Raw genomic sequence first — 23,669 nt, forward strand, 5'->3', positions numbered from 1 at the left:
TGGGGAATGATGAGGCTGAATTTACAATGGGGTTTAATGGAGACATGTTGAAAGTTTTTGTCACTTCATGCCCTCAAAAGGCATTTTGTTTAATTATTTTTGATGAATTTTATTTTATTTTTCAAGCTACAAGATGTTTTCTTACGTTTCCCATTAACAATTACGTCTCAGGAATGTAGGGTTTTGGAATTATGGCAGGTTTAAAAGAAAATATGAAGGCAAAATTAAATCTGTCCTCCATTCTGTGACATCACACACTCTAAAATCTGAAGAAGGCCTCTTTACCAAGGTCTGAACAATGTTTAATATCTCTAAAAATACCAATCAGATTTAAAAGTTGTGTTACACGAATAATGTCAGAAAGATGTGTAACATTTTAAAGTTGGAATGAGGTTTCTGAGTGAAAGTATGAAGGAAAAGTTAGCAGTTGAAGTTGCAAGAAGATTGTTCAAGTCTGAAGAGTTTCTCCATTGACTTCCATGTTAAAAATGGGATGAATTATGGGATGTACCTCTGGAATTATGAAAGTTATGAAGGAGAAAAGTAATAGCCATCGATTCCTGACCGAGCTGAACGTTTTGATGTTCGAACGGAGTTTCTGCGATGTGGAATGTGGGAGAAGAAGAGGTGCGAATAACCCGGCGGAATAATAAAGAATTTTGTGCGTAGCATAACAGATAGTTGGAATGCTTTATCAGCATTCACACTAAACTACACAGAATCACACTACACACCTACGCAATGATTACATTCAGGCAAACTTTAGAATACAACCTCTTTGGACAATTTATATACTTATTGAAAACAAGCTACAAAATGTAATACCTTGGGAAATCCCGTTTAATACTTTTTAATAGCACACGAACGCGCACATGACCAATGAAGGCACGAGATAAGTTTGTGCACAGATGGAAGGCTGACCGGCAGGTAGGCCATCCAGTTATAGAGGGGCGAAGTCCCTCCCCTTCCGGTGGACCTCCATGGGACCTTGGGCCCTTCTCACTTCTCTTATTTTTTATTTCCTCGCTCCTCGGTCTCACCGGAAGTTGATTTGTCTGCGCCATCTTGAGTAGCGTCCCAATGGCCTTATTTTTGCAGGAGGAGCGAGGAGCGATAATGGAGGAGCTATAATCGAGGAACCACCAGACCATCCTCCGATGAAATCCTCAGACACTCGCCCCGCCCCCTTACTGTGTATCGCTCACTGATTGGACGATGCAGTGCATGCACTATTCTGATGCTTCTTAACATGAGAGCAGTTTCCCAGCGGAGTGAAGAAAATACATGAACCTCACGGGAGTCACTCCTCAGTTTAATATCGTGTTTTGTTTCAATTATCTGAACAACAAAGTGCTCAAAAATCCTTTTATTCATTTTTTGGAAACATTTTCATGATCGCTTTTTTTCGTTTTATATTTTCATTTATTGTCATTTCCATTCAGTCAGTCATTAAGTGCTATTTAAAATGTTAATTTGCTACATATCCAAACAAACAAACAAACAAACAAAGTGTGCAATCCACTGAATGTTAATGTAACTGGCTTTTGATAGATAACATATCTCTTTTTCTTCTCTCAATTATTTTATTTCTATTGTGCACTCTAATCAATATTAATCAAACTATTGTTCGTTTATATATTTTAAGAATGGCGTTTATCTTTTTTGAGAATTAGTTCTTATTTTATTTGTATTTATTTGGGTCCACAACAGATGATACAAATGTTTGTGTCAGTAAATGTGTAGTAACAGAGGCGGGGGTGTGTGTGGAAATAACGGGGACACAGCTGGCTGCTGTCAGACGATCAGTTGTGCAGCGTCATCACAAACGGACGTCGCTTCACGTGACGCTCCGGAGGAAAGGACGTCCCATTGCTCTTAAAACTCATTACCCTGCTTTTCGTGGTTTCCTTCCATCTCTCCATGCTTCCCTGGTGGGAGGGACTAGTCACAGGGAAACGACGCAAGTGAGGGACGCAAGGAATCAATTTAACCGAAGTGAGAAGGGCCATAATTTCGAAACGTATTGAAATCAATGGAGAGAGAAAGATTATCTTTCGATCCCGTTTGAGTTGTGCCACGAATTACACATGATGTTTGTCAATTTAAAAGACAATTTTGCAAGTAAAAAAAAAAACTGTCGTAAAACTGTGAAGTAACACATTTGTTTGTGTGAAACGCTCAATGAACTACATCTCTGGTCTCGCAGAACAACACACGTCACCAAGATGGCAGTCACTGCTGTCTTGTCAACAAAACGATTGCATACCCTCAATATCACCACAATGAAACAACACGTCAAGAAGAATGTCATGCAAAGCTGCCTGCCTGCCTTCCTTTGATTCTCTCTGAACTGCCTGGTCTTTTTAATGTTTAATGTCAACCATTTGTGCAGATAGCACAAAGTAGAAAAGATCGGCGATCGCCGATGCTAGCGTTAGCATCTCTCCCCCGGGCTTAAATGGTGTATTAGAGAATGATCACACCGGTGACAGTACTCTTCAAAGGGTTCACGAAATATGAATACTACTCTTACTGTTTAACATGTTGGGTTACTTGACGTTACTTCATGTTAAGGCTAATACAAATGACAAGGCTGTAATGCTAACTAACGTGCTAGCTACTAGCTAGGTAGCTAACTTGATCCAGCCACTCCTGGTCCTTTCATCAGACGGGAAGCGAAAGAACGAACAAGACCCATTGCTGGTATGATAACTGGTTCTAGCAAACAGGCATCTTGTTAAAGTTATCTTATTTTAGCCAGCGGCATATAGATAGATTATATCTATATGGCGCTGATTTTAGCTATCTCTTAGTGGAGGAAAACAATTGTGACATCACTTAAGCGATTCCGGGATTTGTAGTCTTTCTAGTTGCGTATTTTTCATAGTCTTATATTTCAACAGTTTTACGACAAACTGTGACTTTTTTGACATGGAAATTATTTTTTAAGATTGACAAACACGTGTAATTCATGGCACAATTCAAACGGAATCAAAAAGATACGTTTTCTCCTGGTTTTCTCTCTCCATTGACTTCAATACATAATTTTTCCGAAATAAGGTCTCATGGACCGGAAGTAGATGGGCGTGACTTCACCACTCTATTTTAGCCGGGCCTGCTAAAATGATTGGTCGTGCTTTTTACAGTACTACGGCTTCCACAGATGAATTTTTTTTAATGGATTTTTTGTCAAAGCACTTAATATATTCATTGCTATCAGGATGTTAAGAGCATTCCATGGAATAACAAAAAGTGTATCTCGAGCCGGTTTGTCAAACTTACCTACCCCACCTTTAATTTTCGTTAAATTGATTTAACAACTTTTAATACTTTTTAAGACCCCGCGGACACCCTGTATATTATTTATTAATCCAATGTTTGGTGATAGTTTACAGTGTGTGCATTGCCTACAGTTTAAAGTTAGTTTTGAGTTTGCAATGTCACATGATTTACGGTGAGCTTTGAATCAAACTTATTTTATTTGCTTTTCTTTAGCATCTAACCTTTTGTAATCCTGAAAACTAACATGGAAAATACCCCAAACTAGGTTTAGTATCTGTTCCTAATCCTAATATATAGAATTGCAGCGTGTTTTTTTATGCCACACTCATTTGCAATTCAGAGCACATGCACGAGAAACTCACTCAGCACAGAATGATCACACTGGGCGTGAAATTACAGATTTTTCAATTACATAAGTTTAACGGCAGGATGGAAAGTAGTGCGGTGTGCTTTGACAGGGCCGTGAACAGACGATTTAGATACATGTTCACACAGTGCCAGGGACTCTGCACCTGAGAGCAGAGCCAATTCAAATATAGCACAGATTCTTGGGAAAAGGTTTCCTTGAAAAACATGATTAATGGCAGAGCAGCATGCTTCAACGAGGCTGCATGGCGTGACTAATGCAAACAGGTTTTCTTAGGCAACACAGTAACCTTTGCACATACGGAAATCCCATTTTCATCGCCTCTTTTTTGACCCATGAAGTAAACTACAGTCTTTAGAATACTTTAGAACCCCTTTTCTGAATGCTGGGGAAACAGCACCCTATTAAACATGACAATGCACAAAACATATCAAATGTTATTGTATTACTGCATAAAAACAGACTTTAAAGATTTTCTGTAGGTCGTTGCAACAGCAGGAGAGTTAGCTGTGTACATTTGAGGCAGCTCTTTGTGTAAACAATGATATAACAGTATGCAAATACTGAGAGTATCACAACGTGTAGCAACATCATGTCAGTTCCTAGAAGGGTTGGCTAATTTTGGTTCACATGAATTAAGGCAGGTCCCACTTTCAGCTGCAGCCTGCTGAGTGAAGGATACATCAGCCTCTAGGAAATATGGTTTCTACAAGTGCTTTTGCTCTCTAGGATGATTAATGAACTATAATGAACTTTGAGATTGTATTAAGGTCTTATCACCACATTTCCTGTAGAATTCTCTCCACTTTCACTAGCAAATAAAGGAAAAACATGCAAAAGAAAAAAAATCAAAAAACACTTAGTAATTTACACATTGTACAACCCTGTTTTAGATAACTAATAACTAAACCTTGAATTTAGTGAGTTCAAGATTAAGGGGCAAAAGCTGCAACTACTTGTTTTTTTTTATTTTGTTTCAAATGAACATTTTCACTATCCACGAATTAGAGATGAGGCTGATGGAAATGTCAGTAGTTCTGGTGATATAAAAACACAAAATAGAAATGCATGTTTTGATCTGATGATGGACGCTAGATGAAGAGTAAGGGATCATTAACCTTTATATTATTCATCCTCTTGGGATCATGAATGCTGAACCAAACATGACGTAAATCAAATCCAAATGAGAACCTGCTAGTGGGGCAAGATTATCTTTTTTCTTTAAAAGATGATCATCAAAGTCATTCATCCTCCGGGCATCATGGATGTTTGCTCACAATTCAAATCAATCAAATATTTGTTGAGATATTTCAGTTTCAACCAAAGTGTTGGCAAACCACCAACAGACACAGGTCTAAAAACATTAGCAACCTAAAATCTAGCCATTTCCTTGATTCATTCTCTGGTTCCTTGATTTGGAGTTATCTCACCAAGTGAACCCCTCACAATACTAATAATCTCTTAACATGCGCTGTTATCGGCTCTTATCTGTCCACCTGACAACAGGAGGTGATCGGGGTCAGGGGGAATATTGAGCTGATTTTGACAAACATGAGTGTCAGGCAATTGTATAATCTCCTTCTCAACATTGAGGGGTAGACTTGGGATTTCTAAGAGTACTGTTACTCTGGGGGGCTTTATTACACACTTGACTCTTGACCTCAGGGTCCTAATTTAGAAACGTCTCAGGATGAAATTTGATCTCAACAATTTGCATAGGTAGAAATCCAGGCCAACAGTTATTTCTAAACCTTCATGGGGAAAACTCCCCGCTCCATGCCAGCCGACATCTCCTCATTCCTCATTGTCATTTTCAAACTAAATGTTCCAACACCCTAATCCTTCGACAGCTGAGAGTGTCAGGCTTCTCTGAACAGCACGAAAATATTCAAAAAACCTCTGCTGTGATTATGACAGGACCAAACATGCACACTGACCCCCAGGAGGATCGGATGCAAAAGGCCAACATGTCCCCATTAAACTGGTCTGCAAAACAAACAAACAGAGACGTGTGCAAAGAGGACATGTTGCTGCAGATGAAATCCAACTTGAGATAGGATCTGAACACTGCCACCTGTTCAAGACTAAAATGACTAAAAATACAACACAAGTAGGACACTTAGATCGGTCATATTTAATTAAATCATGACTAATTTAAAACTCTTATTTCTGTCTTTGTTGAGCAATGCAATACTTGGATTGGATGACAACTGAAGAGTAAACATATTGATTTATTTAAACTTGGTGCAGCTTGCACAATAGGCTCCACTTGCAAAAAAAGAAAGATAACCCTGATTTTAAACTGAACTTTGGATCCTGGTTCAGACATTTTAGGCTGCTCCAAAGCCAGTAAGTGGGGTCACTATGAAATAAATGCATAAAATACCCAAGTATAATCCAGAAAATTATACTTTACACTTCATCATGCATTGTTGCTGTTGTACAAATGTTTAATAAATAAAAATAACTTGAATTTAACCGATTTTCTTTTGAATTAAAATGTGCATTTAACTTAGTTTGGACCTGAAAAATCTAAGACTTTTTTAAACACCGCATACATTTTTCACATTAAAATAAAAGTGTTGCATTTAAATAAAGTCTTTAATACCCTCCAAAGGACTTATTTTGCTGCTTTTAAAGACCAATTATTTTTGACACTTCATAGTTGGTTTCTCTGTAAAATACACTTCTAAAATACATTACGCAGCAACATACAATCCATCACATAGAACATTTAGAGAGTACACACTGCCATCTGCTGGCAAGGACTATGAAAAAGATGAAGACTAATTTATAAAAATTAAAAGAACAGCTCACACAGACTTTTATCAAACTATCCTTTTTATTTGTATTGAAGGTTACAGAGCATCTTTCTTTAAACATTTAAATATGAATGTAGTGGCATTAGTGGTCTCCAAACGGTCTCTTGGTTTTACATTACATACGTTTATTTTTCAGTATATTAAATATGATGTATCATTCTCTTAATTTATCCTGGTCAATACCTCAGATTCTGACAGAGGGATTTAACTGATTCAACATTTATTCATAATGTCTTGTGGGGTGTGATTCTGACTATGTGCCTTTGACATGTTGCTGATCAGTGGATGAATTTACACACTTTTACAATTAATTCCTCACTACAGATGTTTATCCAAATAACACATGTGATGCATGTCCATTCACGCTCATCAGACTTAGTGCTGCCTTCAAATATCTATAACCACACATACCAACAGTGCCAGTCTGGGATGGCTGTACAAAACACTGTTTGCTTCTTAGGTGGAAATGTTTTCATTACATTCAGTGTGATTGTCTTTTGTTTCGTGAGTATTTCATTAAACATTTGTATTTATGACTAATGGGGCGGAGATGAGGAGGGGGTTCACACAAGTCTATGATCGTTTTTTTCTGTTCTCCACATTTCTGAAGTTAGCCGGCCTAATCTTCATCTCTGCAAATTCAATTGAGTGTTCGTGGCCCTTCCAGTGGAACCAGTTGATCCCCTGCAAAAAAGAACGCAAATCAAGGTACAAAGGCCTTCAATAGAGACATATCTGACATGTCAGCTGTTCCCCTGCACCGTACATCCAACATAAATAAATATCTGATTTGTTTCTTAACAACTCCTAACAGCTAACCGTTCCAAAAAAGTCAGAAATGTTGGGAAGAGTGTGGAATATTTGATGTAGATCACCCATTTCCTTTCAGAAATGTAAGAAAATACCGTATTTTAAATCAGAGAATACTATATTATGATTTAAAATACTTTTAATAGCAAGTTATATCGCCAGTACAAAGAACTAGGGGTAGATAGCCCCACTGTTGAAGGACCACTGGCTTGTAAACCTTAACAAAAATGTTGACTGAACGATTTATAATATGTGAATTTACTTTCCTTTTCTTACCTTCAATGTTTAATGTCGCAAATCTTTTTAAAATGTTTCCCTTATCAAGAAAGCGATAACATGAGACTTGAATAAAACACACGTACCTTACTGTGACTGAGATCCCCATATTTCCCCATGAGGTTGACACGATGACAGTTTTTATACCAAAAGGCTCCTTTGTAGGACAAGGCGCAGTTGGTGACAGCAATATCGTTATCGTTGTCGTAGGTGGAGAAAGGTCGACCCTGGTGGTACGTCATGGAGTCCCCTGGTGAACACATCAACACACAGCTCATGTGAACGGGAGTTTATTCATTAAAAGCAGTCTGATAAGATTGAGTAAATTGTGTTATAGAGGCTTATCCTAAAGGAAACCTTCAAGAATGTATTGCTGATTATGAACTATTAGCCTAGTTAAGCATAGAGAATGCAAATGGGGAAACCAGCTAGCCTAGCGCTGCCAAAGCTAACACAATCTGTCTACTAAATATCCACGTTATATCTCGTTTAGTTAATTTGTTAAAAACTTGAGGTGTAAAACTATAACGGTTTGGTTATACAAAGATGTTTGTGCCATATTATATGTACGCTTGTAACATGAAGCCCAATTTGCAGTTCTTTATTTTACAAATGAACCGAACAAGATATAAAGTGTTAATAAATGAGCTTTAGTGACGCTGGTAGGTGACTTTTCTTAAGCCACTTTAAGTGGCGTAAGAAAAGTCACAAATAGGTGTAATCCACAAAAAGGCAATCTTATCCTTTAAACTAATACCCACCTGCTGTTCCATTGTACGCTCCCATGTAGACTTTGTAGCGGGTTCTTGGTTCTGCAATCGTGAACTTTTCGTACTGAGCGTAGACCGATTCTCCTTCATCCCTCATGTCCACTCGCAGATCATAATGGCCAGAATTTGTGATTTTATGAAGGTTGGAAAGACCTGGAGTAATATAATATGTGTGAGTTGTGAAGGTACTGAGTAAGAAGAGGAAGACAGAGAGATGAGGCTAGAAGACGGGAGCTCGTACCCAGCCAGAACTCATCGCTCATGTTTCCAAAGCCAGCAGTGTAGTTCTTCCAGTTCCTGAAGAACTCCAGCTTTCCATTCTGCCGTCTGAGGAAAACCTGAAGAGGACAGAGTGTCACAACAGCATTATATAAATCATAACAAAGAACAACGAAGGTCACCATGGTTTCTGATTATCATTATTAGAGAAAACAGCCAGTATGATAATATCAGATTCAATATCATTTTACAGCTGGAAAAATCAATTATTTTCATTATGGATTAAACTGCTGATTGTTTTCTAGATTAAACAATTGTTTTTCATATCTTACACTGGACTTATATTTGGTTATTTTATATCGCTGGTTTTAATTTTTATTGTTTTAGTGACTTTTTCTAAATGTCATTTTATAAGCTCTTTCTTTTGCACTATGTCTCAATGTTTTTGTTTTAAAGCCCTTTGAATTGCATGGTGTTGAAATGTGCTTTATAAATACACGTGCCTTCCCATGCCTATAAAAAGGAAATAGTGAGGAATGTCCATCCTAGTTTCTCAATGTCTTGTTTTGCCATTCCAAAACCCAAAGATTTTTATTTTAATATTATAAAACAGAAAAAAGCTGGGAAACGTTTGAGAGTCTGAAAGCAGCATTTTATGCCTTTATTGCATTAAATATGACTGTTTCTCTCAATATGATTTTTTTGCCAGTCTAGGTTGCAAAAGTGCCTTTGAATGGAGTCCAGCAGGCTGAGTCACTCACCATCCAGCCTCCTCCGTCTGTGGTCATGTCACAGTAGACCTGGATGGGCTGGCTCTCCTCTCCTCCCACACTGATGGTGTACAGCCCAGAGGTCGTCTCTCCGTTCAGTAAAATCTCAGCGCAGTCTTTAGCTTGTCTGTACAACTGTCCAACTGGCAGCACACATTAAAAAGACATCTTAGCAGGATAACCTTCAAGACAGTATACAGTGTCGTGAGTGAGTATGGACTTTGGAAAGAAAGAACGTTTTGAAAAAGAGAAGAACGGAAAAAAAGCTTTTTCCATTGTGACACAGAAAGAAACATAATCACAGGTGCAGTATCAAATGGAAGGGAAGGAATCTGCGCTAAGAAAGGTAATACATTTCAAAGTGCATCTGGAGGGTTGCTTTAAAAAAAAAAAAAATCACCAGATCTTTAACTGCTACAAGAATACCATCAATGACGTCACTTTTTAGAAGAATAATGAAAAACAAAAGGGAGACAGTGTTAGCATGCACGTGTTTCTTTGGGTCCTTACTGGTAGTGAAGACGGTGGTCACATAACGACTCCTCTGGGGTCCAGCGATGGCCTGAAGTTTCACATTGTACTCTGTGGAGTCGGTGAGCTGAGCCATGTTATAAGAGGACGCTGTCGGGCTTAGCACCACTTCCTGAATCCGTGCACACACATGGAGAAAAAAACATTTACAGAGAGCAAGACCACACTGGAGAGTTGACTGCAATATGTAAACATACATCATTTCATTTTGGTATGGAAAACTAAAATAAATGCAACACTGTACAAGTAGGACACGCCTTCTTCTAGGATTTTAGAGTTATTCTGTTGTAAAAATTCCACTGATTTGTATTGAAAAGCCTTAATTATCTTTGTATCATGTGACCCAATGACAACAGCATTTCTAGACTAGGCATTTAGGATTACTAGACTAAAGATTTGAGTGCAAGATTTTCATGGAAAAGTCTTGTTTCTTTTCAATAGTCATATGACCTTGTGACTCATAATCGATACCAGATATTACACACCTGTTTACAAAGGATTTAAGGGCATTTTCATTTTTGAAGGAATATTGTTATAAAATGTCACATTTCTTGAATCATGATGGACACCTTAATAAAAATATTTTCGGCTTTTCTTTGAGTGATTATTACAGTATCCCTGAGAGGCAGGTGAGAAGAAAAACAATAGCTGCCAAGAATGTAGGAAATGAATCCAACACCTGATGGTGTGCTTTGGAAAACCTCAGTAACAGTGAGTTTATGCAGTCTAAAGTTGTATTTGTTTAAACCCAAAACCCTCAGTGTCGTCAGTAATGTACACACCCTGATTACTCCATCAGCAGAGTCAAAGGTGAGAATGTAACCAGTCACTGCCGCCTGCGGAGGTTTCCATGTGAGAGTTGCACCGTCAGTTTGGACGTTAATAGCCCTCAGATCACGAGGAGGATCCACATCTAAAAACACAAAATCACACCGTGGATTTAGCATTCCTTCAAGATAGACAATAATTTTTACACATTTTCTCTCTCTAAAAGCCTACCGGTGGTGAATTCAGTGTCAGCAGGGTCACTCTTCTGAGCGTCTCTCATAGCGTGAACTCCAACTGTGTAGTGGGTTGCAGGAACCAGAGAGCCCATCTCAAACTCCACCGTGTTCCCAGAAACATGCTCCACCACGGGGGACACTGAGAGGAAGGACACTCCCACGTCAATAATCCAAATCACATCATCAGAATAAAGCAAAATTAGTCATAGGTTGTATGTTTATAACCCTTTGCACTCGTTCAATCATTTTTTTTATATTGATAAAAACTATTACTGGCTGTAAAGTGAAATTTCTCATGATACAATGGTTGGTCTTTAGGTTAAAGATGTATGTACTATAGTCTGTATGTATGTATTATATGTTTCATTACAGTTTTGGGAAAAGTAGACCAATGTGCATAACGATAGTAATATAGTAGAATCAATTCAATATCAATAAAAAATTAAGTAAACCGAAGCATTAAAAAAAACAAATGATATTCTGTAGAATGCATTTGTACTTATTTTTCAAAAATTATGACGATGTAAAAGTCTGTCCTAAAATACTTCTGTACTGCATTTAAATAATTTAAACTAATGAGAACAAAGGTTGTGCCATTTCCTCATCCTGCTAAATATATAAAAAAACGATCTATTAGCATAGATGGGTTTTAAAGATGAACTAATTCTGCTTCTTGACTAAATGAAAGGATATTGCATGCACTATATAAATAAATGAGAACAGAGACACACCCGAGTCAGCACTGTAAGTAATGATGTAGCCATCCACACTGGCGACAGACGGTTGCCATAGCAGCAGGGCGGACGTGTCAGTGACATTAGCTGCAGTCAGGCCCTGAGGTCTGTCCAGAGCTGCAGGACACACAAACAAGAACAATTACATTTTCCACGAACCGACTCCAACGTCATCAACAGACAGGCACGCACAAGTTTTAAAAAAAAGAAGAAGAAGACGAAGAAGCCAACCTGTGATTACAGTGTCAGTGTTGGGGTCACTTTCCTCCAGGCCCTTCATAGCACTCACAGTCACCTGGTACTTTCTGCCAGGGCTCATATTGGGCAGCAGAGCCTCGAACACGTCGCCATCCACAGTCACCATCAGCGGGCTTCCTGCAGGAGATACATAACAAAATATGGGTCCTGCAATAAGAACCAAATAACATACTGTACATGGATTTGACGGTTTACCTACATTCTTCTATCTATAACTAAGCTCTGTTGTAGAATGTATTCACTACAGTTTATTGCAATCCATGGGATAGTTCTTGAGAAGTTTCAGCCTCAACCAAAATGGTGGATTGACAGTACACACTCCCTCGAGCCATGCCACTAACAAGGCTTAATTTCATTCAACTTCGATTTATTTGTATTTACTTGCACTATTTGATCTGTTTTATTGTGTTGCACTGTTGGTGGAGCCTGTGACCTAAGATTTTCATTGACATAACTACACTGTAGCTATGTATGACAATAAAAGCCTTGAATCTTGAAACTGCCGTAAACTATAATTTCAATATCAAATAACAAAATTAAACAAGGTAAATATATTCAAATCTAGACCCGAAATACTGATTTATATCCACCATTATCTATAGAAACAGAAAAACATAGATTGACCTCTTACCTCCTTCAAAGGGCACGTAGGTGATTCTGTAGTTATCCACTGGAAAGCGAGGCATGGACCAGTGGACCACAGCTGAGGAGTCCATCACTTCAGAAAAGCTCAGTCCATTTGGAGTACTGAGGCCTAGAAAAGTACAAATAGAAATGTGCAGACGGATAAGCAGAAGAAGAAAAGTTATTGAAGGAAAATATGGCTAATAACACTGCGTAAATAGAGGAAAGCTATAAACATGAAGGATCCCAAAAGACCATTCCATTGGACATGGAGTTAAGCCTAAATATGAGGAATAAAGATTTTTAGTTGGACTGTGGGTTCAGTTATCAGGCAGCAGATCACACACAAAAAGGTTTAGTAGTTAGTCTTAAACGGCACACTGCTGTGGTTTTATATACCTGTCTGAGCAACCCCGAAAATAGGTAGTGAGCGTCGATCCAATGTGACACCGGAAAGTTCTATTTCATACTCGGTGCCACTCATGAGTCCAGTTAAAACCTTGGTCCTTTCATCACCGCGGACACTGTACTCGTGAGGGTGGGCTAGTCTTTTACTGTCTCTTATTTTGATCACAAATCTGTCAAACAAGTCTTCATCAGACGTCCATGACAGACGAAAACCTTCAGCCGTGGCGTCCGACACAAAAAGATGCTCCACCTCCGGCTCAGCCTCTGATTAGACAGGGGGAAAACGATGCAGAAGTTTTGAAGTTTTCCCAGAAATATTCATCAAATTCTGAAGTATGGAAGAAGTAGGCAATCAGGCAAGAAGGTGTCCAGGTGGAAGACAGGGTTATATTCCAGCCTTTTTGTCACCTCCAATCCGACATGCTGAGGCGTCCGTTAGTGTAAATCAGTTAAAACCACAGCACACGGGCTACAAAGGCTTGGGGGAATTGAAAAGACAAGATACTTTTTGTAAACCTTTATTTATGTCAGTTAACAGGGTCAAAGTCCTTTAAAGGCTCTAAAGGATTTGTTTGATTTCGCAAACACCAGTTGAGACAAGGTCCCCATGCGTCTTCAAGGCCAGCCTTGATGCATTCAGTGCATTCAAAGACGATGAAACAAATGAGAAGAGAAAATAAATCAACTGACATTTCATGCCGAAAATGTCTTGTTGATTAATCAGTGTTTTCCTAAGTCTGATCCTTTTGTAATATTCACTCCAGTCAAATAAATAAACCAGCATGAGTTAGCAGCATGGTGGGAGTTACTTTAAAAAGACGCCCAAAGACGTCTGTGTAGCACCAATCAGAAATCTGAAGGAAAACACTTTTAAAATATGAAAACAAGCTAATTTGCTTGCTCATATTTTCGAGTTAAGAAGAAAACAGGCGGAGGTCCACATCTCTTCCCCCGGTGACGAAGCAAATGCTTAAAACAGAAGAAAGGTGAGATTATTCTGAAAAAGATCTGTTTTAAATACGAGTTAGGATTAGACAAACAGTACAGGAGCTGAAGCCTCACCATTGAAAACATGGCAGTTTACCAAATGTATCATCCCCAAGCACATTTTGTTGAATCAAATCTTCTAGTATTATAGTTTATATAAACACAAAAACATTTATATAAACAAATTATGCCATTTATGGAGCTGCCAAGTTGTAATGGTGAAACTTCAGAATAGGTAGTTGACACTTCTTTAGTAGCAGGGGCCTGCAGTGCACTGTGTGGTACCTGTCACAGCCACTGTAGTGAGAGGCCGAGAGAGGAGCCCTGACTCTGACACCCCGGTCAGCCTGACCTCATAGCCTATGCCGGTGATGAGGCCCCAGATGTCCAGGTGACTTTGGTTTCCCGGCACAGTGAACTCCTGAGGCTCCAGCAGCCAGCCGGAGTCTGTCACCACTATTTGAAAATGCCTGAAGCCGCCACTAGAGGGGGATAAAGCCTCCTGCTGCTTCACCTCCCACGACACACGGAAGCCGTAGGGGGTGATTCTGGAAACGCTCAAGTTTTCCACTCTAGGCAAAGGCGCTGGAGAGGAGTGGGTTTGATTTTTTTTTTGTGAGAAGGGAACACATGTGGGAAGGGGAACAATTTCCTATTAGGTGGATAATGTGTGCAATGGTTGCAAAAGCATATAATAAAAGCTGTTCCTTTTCTTGAGTTTTAAATGAGGCAAAATGAAGTTTAAGATGTGAAAATCAGATTTGAATACCCCTGAAATTGAGGGCCGAAACACATTAAGGGCACATTTTGCATGCGTCATAAAGTTTTATGTAGTTCTACAATATATAAAAATGACTAAAAAAAAGTATGTAACCTATCGTTTGAAATTCCACATCCTGTCTGGAGCCACAAAACCAAAAGGGTGAAAATTAGCAAAAATGTACAGCAATAACGGTGAGATTTCTCAGATGTTAAAGATGCTTAAAGCCGTTGATGACAAAAATGACAAAGCAAATCACAGTCATCTAATGGCTATAAGTGTTGCTGCATCTTACCACAGTTCTGGCTAACAAGTACTGATTTTTTTTAATGCAGGACTTTTTTGTTATCTGTGGATCTTAGGCCTGAAATGCATTAAGATAGTCATTTTGGTATAGCAGGAGACCAAAACATACTTAATTCCATTAAGAGTTTTTATGAAAAACCTGATCAAAAACCAACTGAAGAGTTTAAGATATGAGTAAAATACGTCGTACCTGTGACGGCGTGGGTTAATACAGTGGCAGTTTGGCGCCCATGAGAGATACCGTACAGTTCAATATCATAGCCCGTGGCATCCATCAGTTTAGAGACCGTTAAGTTACAGGCTTCACCAGGCAGTCTGAACTCCAGTGTATCAGACTGTTGCTCAGGGTCACTGACCCGGATAACAAAGCCATCAAAGTGACCTGACACAGTGCTCCAGGACAGGCTGAGGTTATGTGGGCTCACGGATGAAGCAGCTAGGGGCCCCAACAGTGGTACGTCCTCTGAACAGAAGGAAACACAGCCTTTCAGTTATGTTGTGGTGCTAAATCACAATGTGGTTGGTACATGAAGTGTAAAAGAAAGCATGTAATTAGGCCCGTCACGATAATTACTTTTTTTGAATTGTACGATATAATGACATCACCTTGATATTTTGTACATAATCCAGTAATGTAGAATATGTAGATGTTACAGTAATCATTTTCACAATATTGTCTTATTGACTAAAATCAATCATTTTGTTCCTTTTTACGATGTCAGCTTATTGTCTACCTATCTATCTATCTATCTATATATATAGGGAAATATCCTTTATGGTTTTTACATGAGATCAATTATTTAATTATGATCAACTTATTGTTCAATTTATGGAAATAAACTTGATCATTGTATGTTATCAACTTATATATTTCAATGTCTGAACATTTTAAATAATTAGTTGTTAAAGCCAAAGTGGGCTCTTCGCTTATATCAGTGGCCAGAAATGGCCTTGAAATTACAATATTATTTAATGCCAATAATTATATATCTTCCTAAATTTGTATTTTTTGGGACGGTGGGAAATAGCATTTTGATTTCCCTGTTTGGATCACACATTGGCAATAAAGTTGACTTTTACAATATCTTCCAACAAAAGTAGTTATCATGACAGGCCTACATGTGAGGGGTACCTGTTGTAGCTACTTCAAACAGGGGCTGTGTGTTTTGGTCACCAGCGCTGGCGTACAGCTTTATGTCATAGCTTGTACTGGCTTTGAGCCCGGCCATGACTGTGGAGTGCACGTCTCCGGGCAGAGCGCGCCCCATTGCCTGCGAGGGCAAAGCAGACTCTCTGACTTCTACTATAAAGTTATCAAAAGCCTTCTCTCCTGTCCGCCACGACAGAGAAAATCTGTCTGAGGTAATGTTTGAAACAACTAGCCTGGACAAATCAGGCTCTTCAGCTACAAGGGGAGAGAAAAATATAAGATATATTCATTTATTGACATAGAAAGCATGTTTGAGTCTATATTAAACCAGGCCCAACTCAACTTTAAAGTACAAATAAGAATATTTAAAAACTAATAATATTGAACCCTTTCCTTTGTAATAAAATAAATCAAAATACCTGTTGATGCAACAATACTGACAGCACTTGTTCGGGATCCCTTGTATGTCCCATAGAAGTAGGCTACATAGTCAGTGGTGGGCCTGAGCCCTTTGACGTCATGGGACTTTGCATTGTGGGAAATGTTATATTCCTTTGGCTCCGTTAGCCAATCAGAATCAATTATCTCCAGGATATAACCATCAAATTTGCCATCAGTGCCGTTCCAGGAGATTGTAAAGCTCTCTGACGTTAAGTTAGAGATATAAAGTTCTCCAAGCACTGGTAGATGCACTAAAGAGAGAAATCATTATTAGTTTTTCATTTTGTTTTGCAACATTTTTGCAGAATACATTCTGATTGAAGTAGGAAATGGTTGGCTTGATAGAATTGTGTATAGTGTTACAGACAACTCACCACCCTCCAAGTTGTTATTCCTGAAGCTTAAAAGATTAAATACATGCTTTTATTCTGCCATCAACATTAACTTAGGAGCTTGAATTTGAACCAGTTACGCCTATCGCTTTTATTGAAAAACTGATAATAGTTAGATGGAGAAACATGTAATGGCAAAGGGAAACTAGCTGAAGATTACTTGCCTGCAAGTTTAAAAGTGTTGATAAAAAATTGAAAATATGGTGAAGGAAGAAATTGAATAGTATAAATTAAAATAATTTGTCATGCATGTATAGGGAGGTCTGATCATGCAGTTGATGTCCTAACATTATGAACAAGACAAATTCTGCATAATGTTGCACCAGAGCAATTCAAAGAGGACAGCTACACTTTTTTTTTTACATGCAGTCACAAATCAGTCAGTTGCTTTGCAAACATGCAGCAGATAAAATAGCCCATCTTTCAGATGTAAAACAATGTGGCATTACTGTTAACCTCACATTATATTATTAGCTTTTTACCTTAATAACGGTCTTGATTAAGATTGAATTATTTGCTACCTATTAGTTCAAAAGGAAATAAGGATATTTACTTTGACGTTCTGCATCAAACTCTACAAACTATTTCACAAAGACTAAATGAACTCACTAAAATTGACGTGCACATACATGAGCAAATGATCCCTCAAGGTTAATCAATTATACACTGAATGAGTGTTGATGGGATGAAATGAGATGGTCACGCTGTCATGGTGTGACAGGCGTGTGATGGTGAAAGTTATTGGTTTTGCTTTTGCAATCATTGCAGCACATCAGCGTCAAACCTCACCACAATGCAGGGGATGGTAGAAGAAGTGGGGGAGGGGGCTTCATGCACTTTTGTAACTGGGATGGAGGAAGCCGTTCGGGGTAAGGGTGAACATTTGAGGGGCGTTTGCTTTGCTCAGTGATGCGGCATGGGTCCATCACCCTGCCCTCTCTCAGCTAGACAGAAACAGTGGCTGGAGGGTAAAGAATGGTTCACGGCATGTTGGTTAAGATGACAAAAACACAGAATTAGGTTATTATGTTGTTCTGATTTCATGCAGCGAGGTGTGGATGGTCCACAGAGGTTCTAGTGTCAGTGTATGCTTCACAGACATGGACTAAAATAGAAAGTTAAAAACCAAAAAAAGGAAAGAGTTGAAGTTAAAGAGTTAAAGGACAAAAACACTGCAACACTGCAAGTTGCAGGTACCTGTGGTGGCTTCAGTGTACACGGGTTCCAGGAAGGAGCCCTGATACATCCCAAACAGGCCAACCATGTAGCTGGTGTTGGGGTTGAGTCTGGAGAGGCCCAGGCTGAAAGCATCTCCGGACAGACTGAGGTTCTGGCTCTCTTCGAAATTGTCCAAGTTTGTAACCTCAATGACAAAGCTTTCAAATTCCCCGCCCAAGGGGCTCCAGGACACAGTGAAGCCGTCCCATGTAATGTCAGAGATGGTGAGGTTCCCCACCATGGGCTTCAGCTCCTCTGCTAGATAGACAGATCAGAGCGGGTCAACTGAATGGAAAGATGGATTGTAAATCTCTCAAAAAGCTTTTAAAAAGGCACATTTTTTTCACTTAGGCCACTGATATAGAAAACAAGTGTTTTAGATTTTAGGAAGTCAAACCAAAACAGAAACAAAGTTGAAAAATCACCAGAAAAAAGTTATAATATTTTTTTACTTCAAACGTTTTTGCAATTTTCTTAGAATATTATGCATTTAATCTAGAAATAATACAATTTATTCTCAAAATATTTTTACTTTCACTTTTAACTATGGTGTCATTCTTTTGTAAAAAAAAAATTAATAATAAAATATCAGAACTATCTTCTTGAAATAAAATGTTTTCCCTAAATATATCAGGACTTTCATCTTAAAAGTTTAAGACTTTATTTATTTAAATGTAAGGAATTTTTCTGGAAATATTAATCCAAATCTTGGTCATTTTTTTTGTGGCCCCAATACTCCGCCATGAAAAAAGTAAAGCAATATAAGGGAAAAAAGATGAATGTATTTTACAATAAAACAGCAACAGTTTGTGCAATCATCCTGAAATATGAGAACATAAAAAGTCAATGGATGGGATGATGAAGATGATGGGTGGTGGTAAATGCCTACAAAAGAAGAAATATTAGCTCCATGTACCTGTGGTAGCAAAAACTGTGAGAGGTAAAGACCGCTTCCCTTCCACCAGCCCTTGAACTGTAATATTATATTTTGTGGAGGGGGACAATCCCTCTATTTCAGCCTTTCTCACACTTCCTGGTAGTGTGGTGGTTACATGAGCCTCTGTTGGCCCTGATGGAGCTCTGAGCTCCACCAAAAAGCTTTCAAAAGCCTCGTTAGGCGCCGACCACGCCAAGCTTAAGCCGGTGGAAGACACATTGACTGTGAGGTCTCCCAATACTTCCAGGATGGAGCTCTCAGGCTCAGCCCCAGAACTCATCACTTCAGTATCAGAAGTGTTTAGGGGACGGAGGGGATCTGGGTTTCGAACTGCTTCAGTATCCAGAGCAGTTGTTGGAGCATCTTTGACGCTCATCATAAGAACATCTGGAGAGGTAGGTTTGGGTGCTACAGTGAATAAAAGCAGGTTAAATAATGAATATGTTACCGGCTCTGCTGAAAGAAAACCTGTGAAAAAGAAACTGGGTAAAAAAGAAGAATACAAGTTATTGTAGTATTCATATTAGTCCGCTTGAAGCTACGTCCTTCATTTACATTATTTGTGAAGATTTTGTGGGTTAATCCGTGTTTTTCCAGGCCCACAGTTTATCATCAAGCATCAGCTAAGAAATTAATAGCACTTGAGTCAGTGCTATTAATTTTTGAAGCATCTGAGTAGTCCATCAGAGTGGAAGTACAAAGTTGACTTCAAATATGTTGTAAAGCCATGCATAGGCTTTTTTCTGCTGCTGCTGTCCAAAAGAATAACTGGTCTGAGTCACTTGATTGACATGCGAGTGACATCTTCTGAGACTGCTCTTGTTAATGCGATTGAAGGCGATAAATGATGCAGATGGACTTAGCTTTCAAAGAGCAAAATGGTTGCATTTCAAAGCTCAAATGCAGGAAGAAATTGGGACAGATAGAGTATTGAAACCCGTTGCATCTGAAGGCGTCAATGGCTCAGGGAGGACCCACCAATTCCCAGTGTTAATTTCTTCTTGTATTTAAATGTTTGGCAGCAACCTTAAGCTACAGTATTGAATGCTCATGAGATGATAAGTGTTAAGATAATATCATCTATGTTGGGTTTGTCTTCATACTGTCTCATGCCAACGACTATACCGAGGATGGTTGCTCTGACAAAATGAAATCTTCTTGCTGAGAATCTAAAATAATGAGAAACCAGCATGCAAGTCATATGGCTATTCGGATGCAAGCAACTATTCGAACGAACATTTTGCACTAAAAGGAGACATTTTCAAACAGGATCAAATGTCCCCTATAAACTAAAAGTAAAGCGTATAATACCTGTGACTGCAACAGCTTCAAGTAGCGAAGATCTTTGGCTATTGATATTTCCATAAAGTTTTATTTGATATTCTTTCGATGCATTCAGTCCCTCGATTCTAAAGCCAGTGGCATCTCCGGGAAGTTGGACTTCTCTCACATCCCATAACCGCTGAGTGTCTTTATATTCTACTGCCAAACTATCATAGACACTATGAGTCTTCAGTTCCCAAGAGAGGTCAAATCCGTCAGGCGTGATGCCCGAGATAGTCAACTTCCCATGCTCATCCTCGGGCTCCGTCTCAACTGAAAACTGGGACTCTGAGGGATCTAAATGCACAAAGCTAATGACATTGTCCTCCGAGCCTGATGGAGTCGTTAGATCACGGTCGTCTGAGTCTGCTAAATAAAATGTGAAAGTGGCTACAAGGGGGGGAAAAAGGCACAAACCCAGACTGCGTTATTTTTGGTGCAAGTGCATATCATTTCTTGTGTTTCTTGGTAGTTAAATCATCAAATCTGTTAAGTTTAAATGTTTAGCTTTTTTTAAGCATATAAATATACCAATAGAATACTGAGTGACTTACAATTGAGATTATAAACATGAATGAAAAATGAACAGAAAAATAAAATGGTTTTGCACAAATAAATCGGTATCATTCCTCTTTGAAAACGTTTTTTTCAAGATTGTATGACGGTAAAATTGCTCCCTACCCACCTGTGGTTGCAGATAATGTGACCGGTGTGCTCCTCTTGAGCCCCCTCTCAGCAGCTAAAGTGACGGTGTAGCTCATTCCAGGAATCAGGTTGTACAAGACATGGCTGGTCTCAGTGGGCGGGATCTCCACCTCCTCCACCTGTCCATCCCTGGAGACGTACACCAGACTGTAGGCACCGACCTTGGCCTGGGGTTTCTGCCAGCTCAGCGTGAGGGAGGTCTCTGTTGACTCCATTCCTTTGAAATCTCTGGGAGGATCGATATCTAAAACAAGAAAGTGTCAAAAACCTCTGATGGTAAAACTTTCTCACTTCTGCAGCATGCTCAGCACAGATCAAAAATCGTTTCCCCCCCCCCCCCCATTAGTTTCATTTCATCACCCAATTTGTATCAACAAACATGGTTGTCTGTGTATTTATGAAGGGGTGTGAAGAAGGACTGTTTGGACAGCTGCTCTCTCCTCACCAGTTGCTGCATTTGTAGTAGCAGGGAAGCTCTCTCTGTCATTCTTCACCGCCGTCACACCAATCCCGTACTCCGTCCCTGGCTTCAGCCCTGCCGCACAGAGGGATGGGAGGACATTAATGACCAGGTGGTATGACTAACACAAGTCATATGTGGTTGTGTTTATTGTATGTGTATCACTCACCAGTGATGGTAGCTTTTGTGGTGTCTCCTGGCCCTCGAGGAAACAGTTCCTCCCCATGAGTGGCTCCAGAGAGGGGAGTGTATTTCACCAGATAGTTGCCAACATCAGCTTGACTGTTGGTCCACTGCAGGGTGATGGTCTCGTCTGTCTGTGACACGGCCTTCAGGTCCTTGGGTGCATCCAGGGCTGATAAACGTAAATACATTTACAATCATATTAGGAGAATCCACCTTATGATCCCAAACTTAAGATTTATTAGACATTTACTTTATTATCTCGGCAAATATTGGAAATTGGGCCAATCCAATTGCAGTGTAAAAACTGATGTGCACATTTCAAATCATTAAACAAGGATATACATTCTGTACAATATATCCACGGACTAGCATGCGCTATCCTATGTTTGTTATATTTCCAACCCACTGGTTCCTATTGAATGGTTTAATCTAGATAAGGGGGTCTACTGAGATAGTTCAATTTTTTAAGTCAGTTATAACCGGTGGCGACTGGTCATTAGGCACAGCCCCACCTCGTGTCAGCAGAAAGTATTACAAATAATGATTACAAATAAATAAATACAAATATATATAAAATATATTTTAAGATCATGTTTAATCATCTGATTCGTCTTTACATTACCGTTTTAGTCTGTGTTATTCTAATTAGTGTCTACAGTGTGTGCCTATTGAGCTGTTTAGAGCCATGTGGGACAAAACCCGATCATGCCCCTCCCTCTCACTGTCTAACTGAATGGTGACTGTAAAAACTACACAGCGCATGCTCAGAGTATTGTCCTATTTAATTTGTGTAGCAAAAAAATAATGACCATAGGGGCAGTGAGCTGCCATCCCCACCATACGTCATCTCACTTAATTCAGAGCTGATTGGCTGTAAGTAAGTGTGGTGTGTGAAGAGGAGACAAGAGAGGTGCAGTGATGCGTCCTAAAACCTGGAAGTAAGCTGAGCATGGCTTCCCTCGACAAAAAAGCAATGAGATTTCTCCATAGGATTTTAGAAAATAGCTCGAAATAAGATCTGTGGGAAACGTACCTGTTTGATAAATGCACGTTTTGTTCAGCCGGATAATATCCACATGTCTACCCTACTTTTATAATTTTCTAATCATAAATCTTTCGATTAGATTAGATCTAATCTATCGATTAGATTTATGATTCGACTTTTGAAACTACAAGAAGATAAGGAGGACTTTTACAAAAAGTAATAGAGATTTTTTTCCAGAAGGATAGGCAAATGGCCTTCATCTGGACACAATTTTATTAAGAATGGGATCTTACTAAGAGAGAACAATTCAATATGTAAATGATACAATTACCTTTTTTGGGTATCCTTTTGTTGAACAGTCTGTTTAAAATTAATCGAAGCATCAGACTAAAAAAGCTTTTGAAAAAAATATTATATTTTGATTTAGTTCAAAACATAATATTTGTAAACCTGAAGTGCCAGTGCCTCACCAGCCACGAACCTCACTGCACGTCACTGCAGAAGCTTATATATAGAAGACATCTAAGTTTATTGTGCCCCACCACTTTTTTACATACAAAAACGCCACTGGTTATAACTTAAAACAGCCTGTGACTGTATTTTTAGACAAATGTATGAAACAAGAGGACATTTTGCATTTATTGGGGCCAATTTCTAACAGCAAATTAATCTACATGCATTACATTAATGCACACAATATCTTTTTTTTTTTTTTTATTACTGCCAAATTGTATTTCATATTTTATTCCATTCTATTTCTATGTAAATATTTTTACATTTCACTATATTTTGTATTATTTTTAATATTTTGTAATGTTATTATAGTTTTCTTAAAATGTTTTTTTTTTAACTTTTATGTATGCACCATGACATCAAGTCAAGTTCCTCGTACGTGTCAACCTACCTGGTAATAAACCTGATTCGGATAGATTTGGTTCTGTAGT

The 23,669-nt window shown here is 38.8% G+C and overlaps 1 protein-coding gene across 4 annotated transcripts in view; it reads right to left on the reverse strand.

The window, feature by feature from the left end:
* Positions 1 to 6,472: 6,472 nt before the first annotated feature.
* LOC307024493 (tenascin-like) overlaps positions 6,473 to 23,669 on the reverse strand; it is a 30,337-nt gene continuing 13,140 nt past the window's right edge. The window contains exons 8-29 of one of the 4 annotated variants that reach the window (XM_079658668.1): positions 21,724 to 21,909; positions 21,540 to 21,629; positions 21,075 to 21,338; positions 20,378 to 20,779; positions 19,046 to 19,474; positions 18,109 to 18,387; positions 16,498 to 16,770; positions 16,061 to 16,333; positions 15,119 to 15,391; positions 14,148 to 14,447; positions 12,867 to 13,139; positions 12,475 to 12,597; positions 11,817 to 11,960; positions 11,583 to 11,702; positions 10,847 to 10,990; positions 10,630 to 10,760; positions 9,827 to 9,959; positions 9,308 to 9,459; positions 8,569 to 8,665; positions 8,319 to 8,480; positions 7,644 to 7,807; positions 6,473 to 7,155 (exon numbers count right to left, since the gene is read on the reverse strand). In XM_079658668.1, the coding sequence (XP_079514794.1) occupies positions 7,045 to 7,155; positions 7,644 to 7,807; positions 8,319 to 8,480; positions 8,569 to 8,665; positions 9,308 to 9,459; positions 9,827 to 9,959; positions 10,630 to 10,760; positions 10,847 to 10,990; positions 11,583 to 11,702; positions 11,817 to 11,960; positions 12,475 to 12,597; positions 12,867 to 13,139; positions 14,148 to 14,447; positions 15,119 to 15,391; positions 16,061 to 16,333; positions 16,498 to 16,770; positions 18,109 to 18,387; positions 19,046 to 19,474; positions 20,378 to 20,779; positions 21,075 to 21,338; positions 21,540 to 21,629; positions 21,724 to 21,909 (4,523 nt within the window). In that variant the 3' untranslated portion in view covers positions 6,473 to 7,044. The remainder of the gene's footprint in view (positions 7,156 to 7,643; positions 7,808 to 8,318; positions 8,481 to 8,568; positions 8,666 to 9,307; positions 9,460 to 9,826; positions 9,960 to 10,629; positions 10,761 to 10,846; positions 10,991 to 11,582; positions 11,703 to 11,816; positions 11,961 to 12,474; positions 12,598 to 12,866; positions 13,140 to 14,147; positions 14,448 to 15,118; positions 15,392 to 16,060; positions 16,334 to 16,497; positions 16,771 to 18,108; positions 18,388 to 19,045; positions 19,475 to 20,377; positions 20,780 to 21,074; positions 21,339 to 21,539; positions 21,630 to 21,723; positions 21,910 to 23,669) is intronic. The other 3 variants (XM_079658669.1, XM_079658670.1, XM_079658671.1) reach the window with 3 other exon arrangements.

This window comes from Notothenia rossii, assembly GCF_949606895.1.
Source record: "Notothenia rossii genome assembly, chromosome: 11".
Taxonomy (NCBI): domain Eukaryota; kingdom Metazoa; phylum Chordata; class Actinopteri; order Perciformes; family Nototheniidae; genus Notothenia; species Notothenia rossii.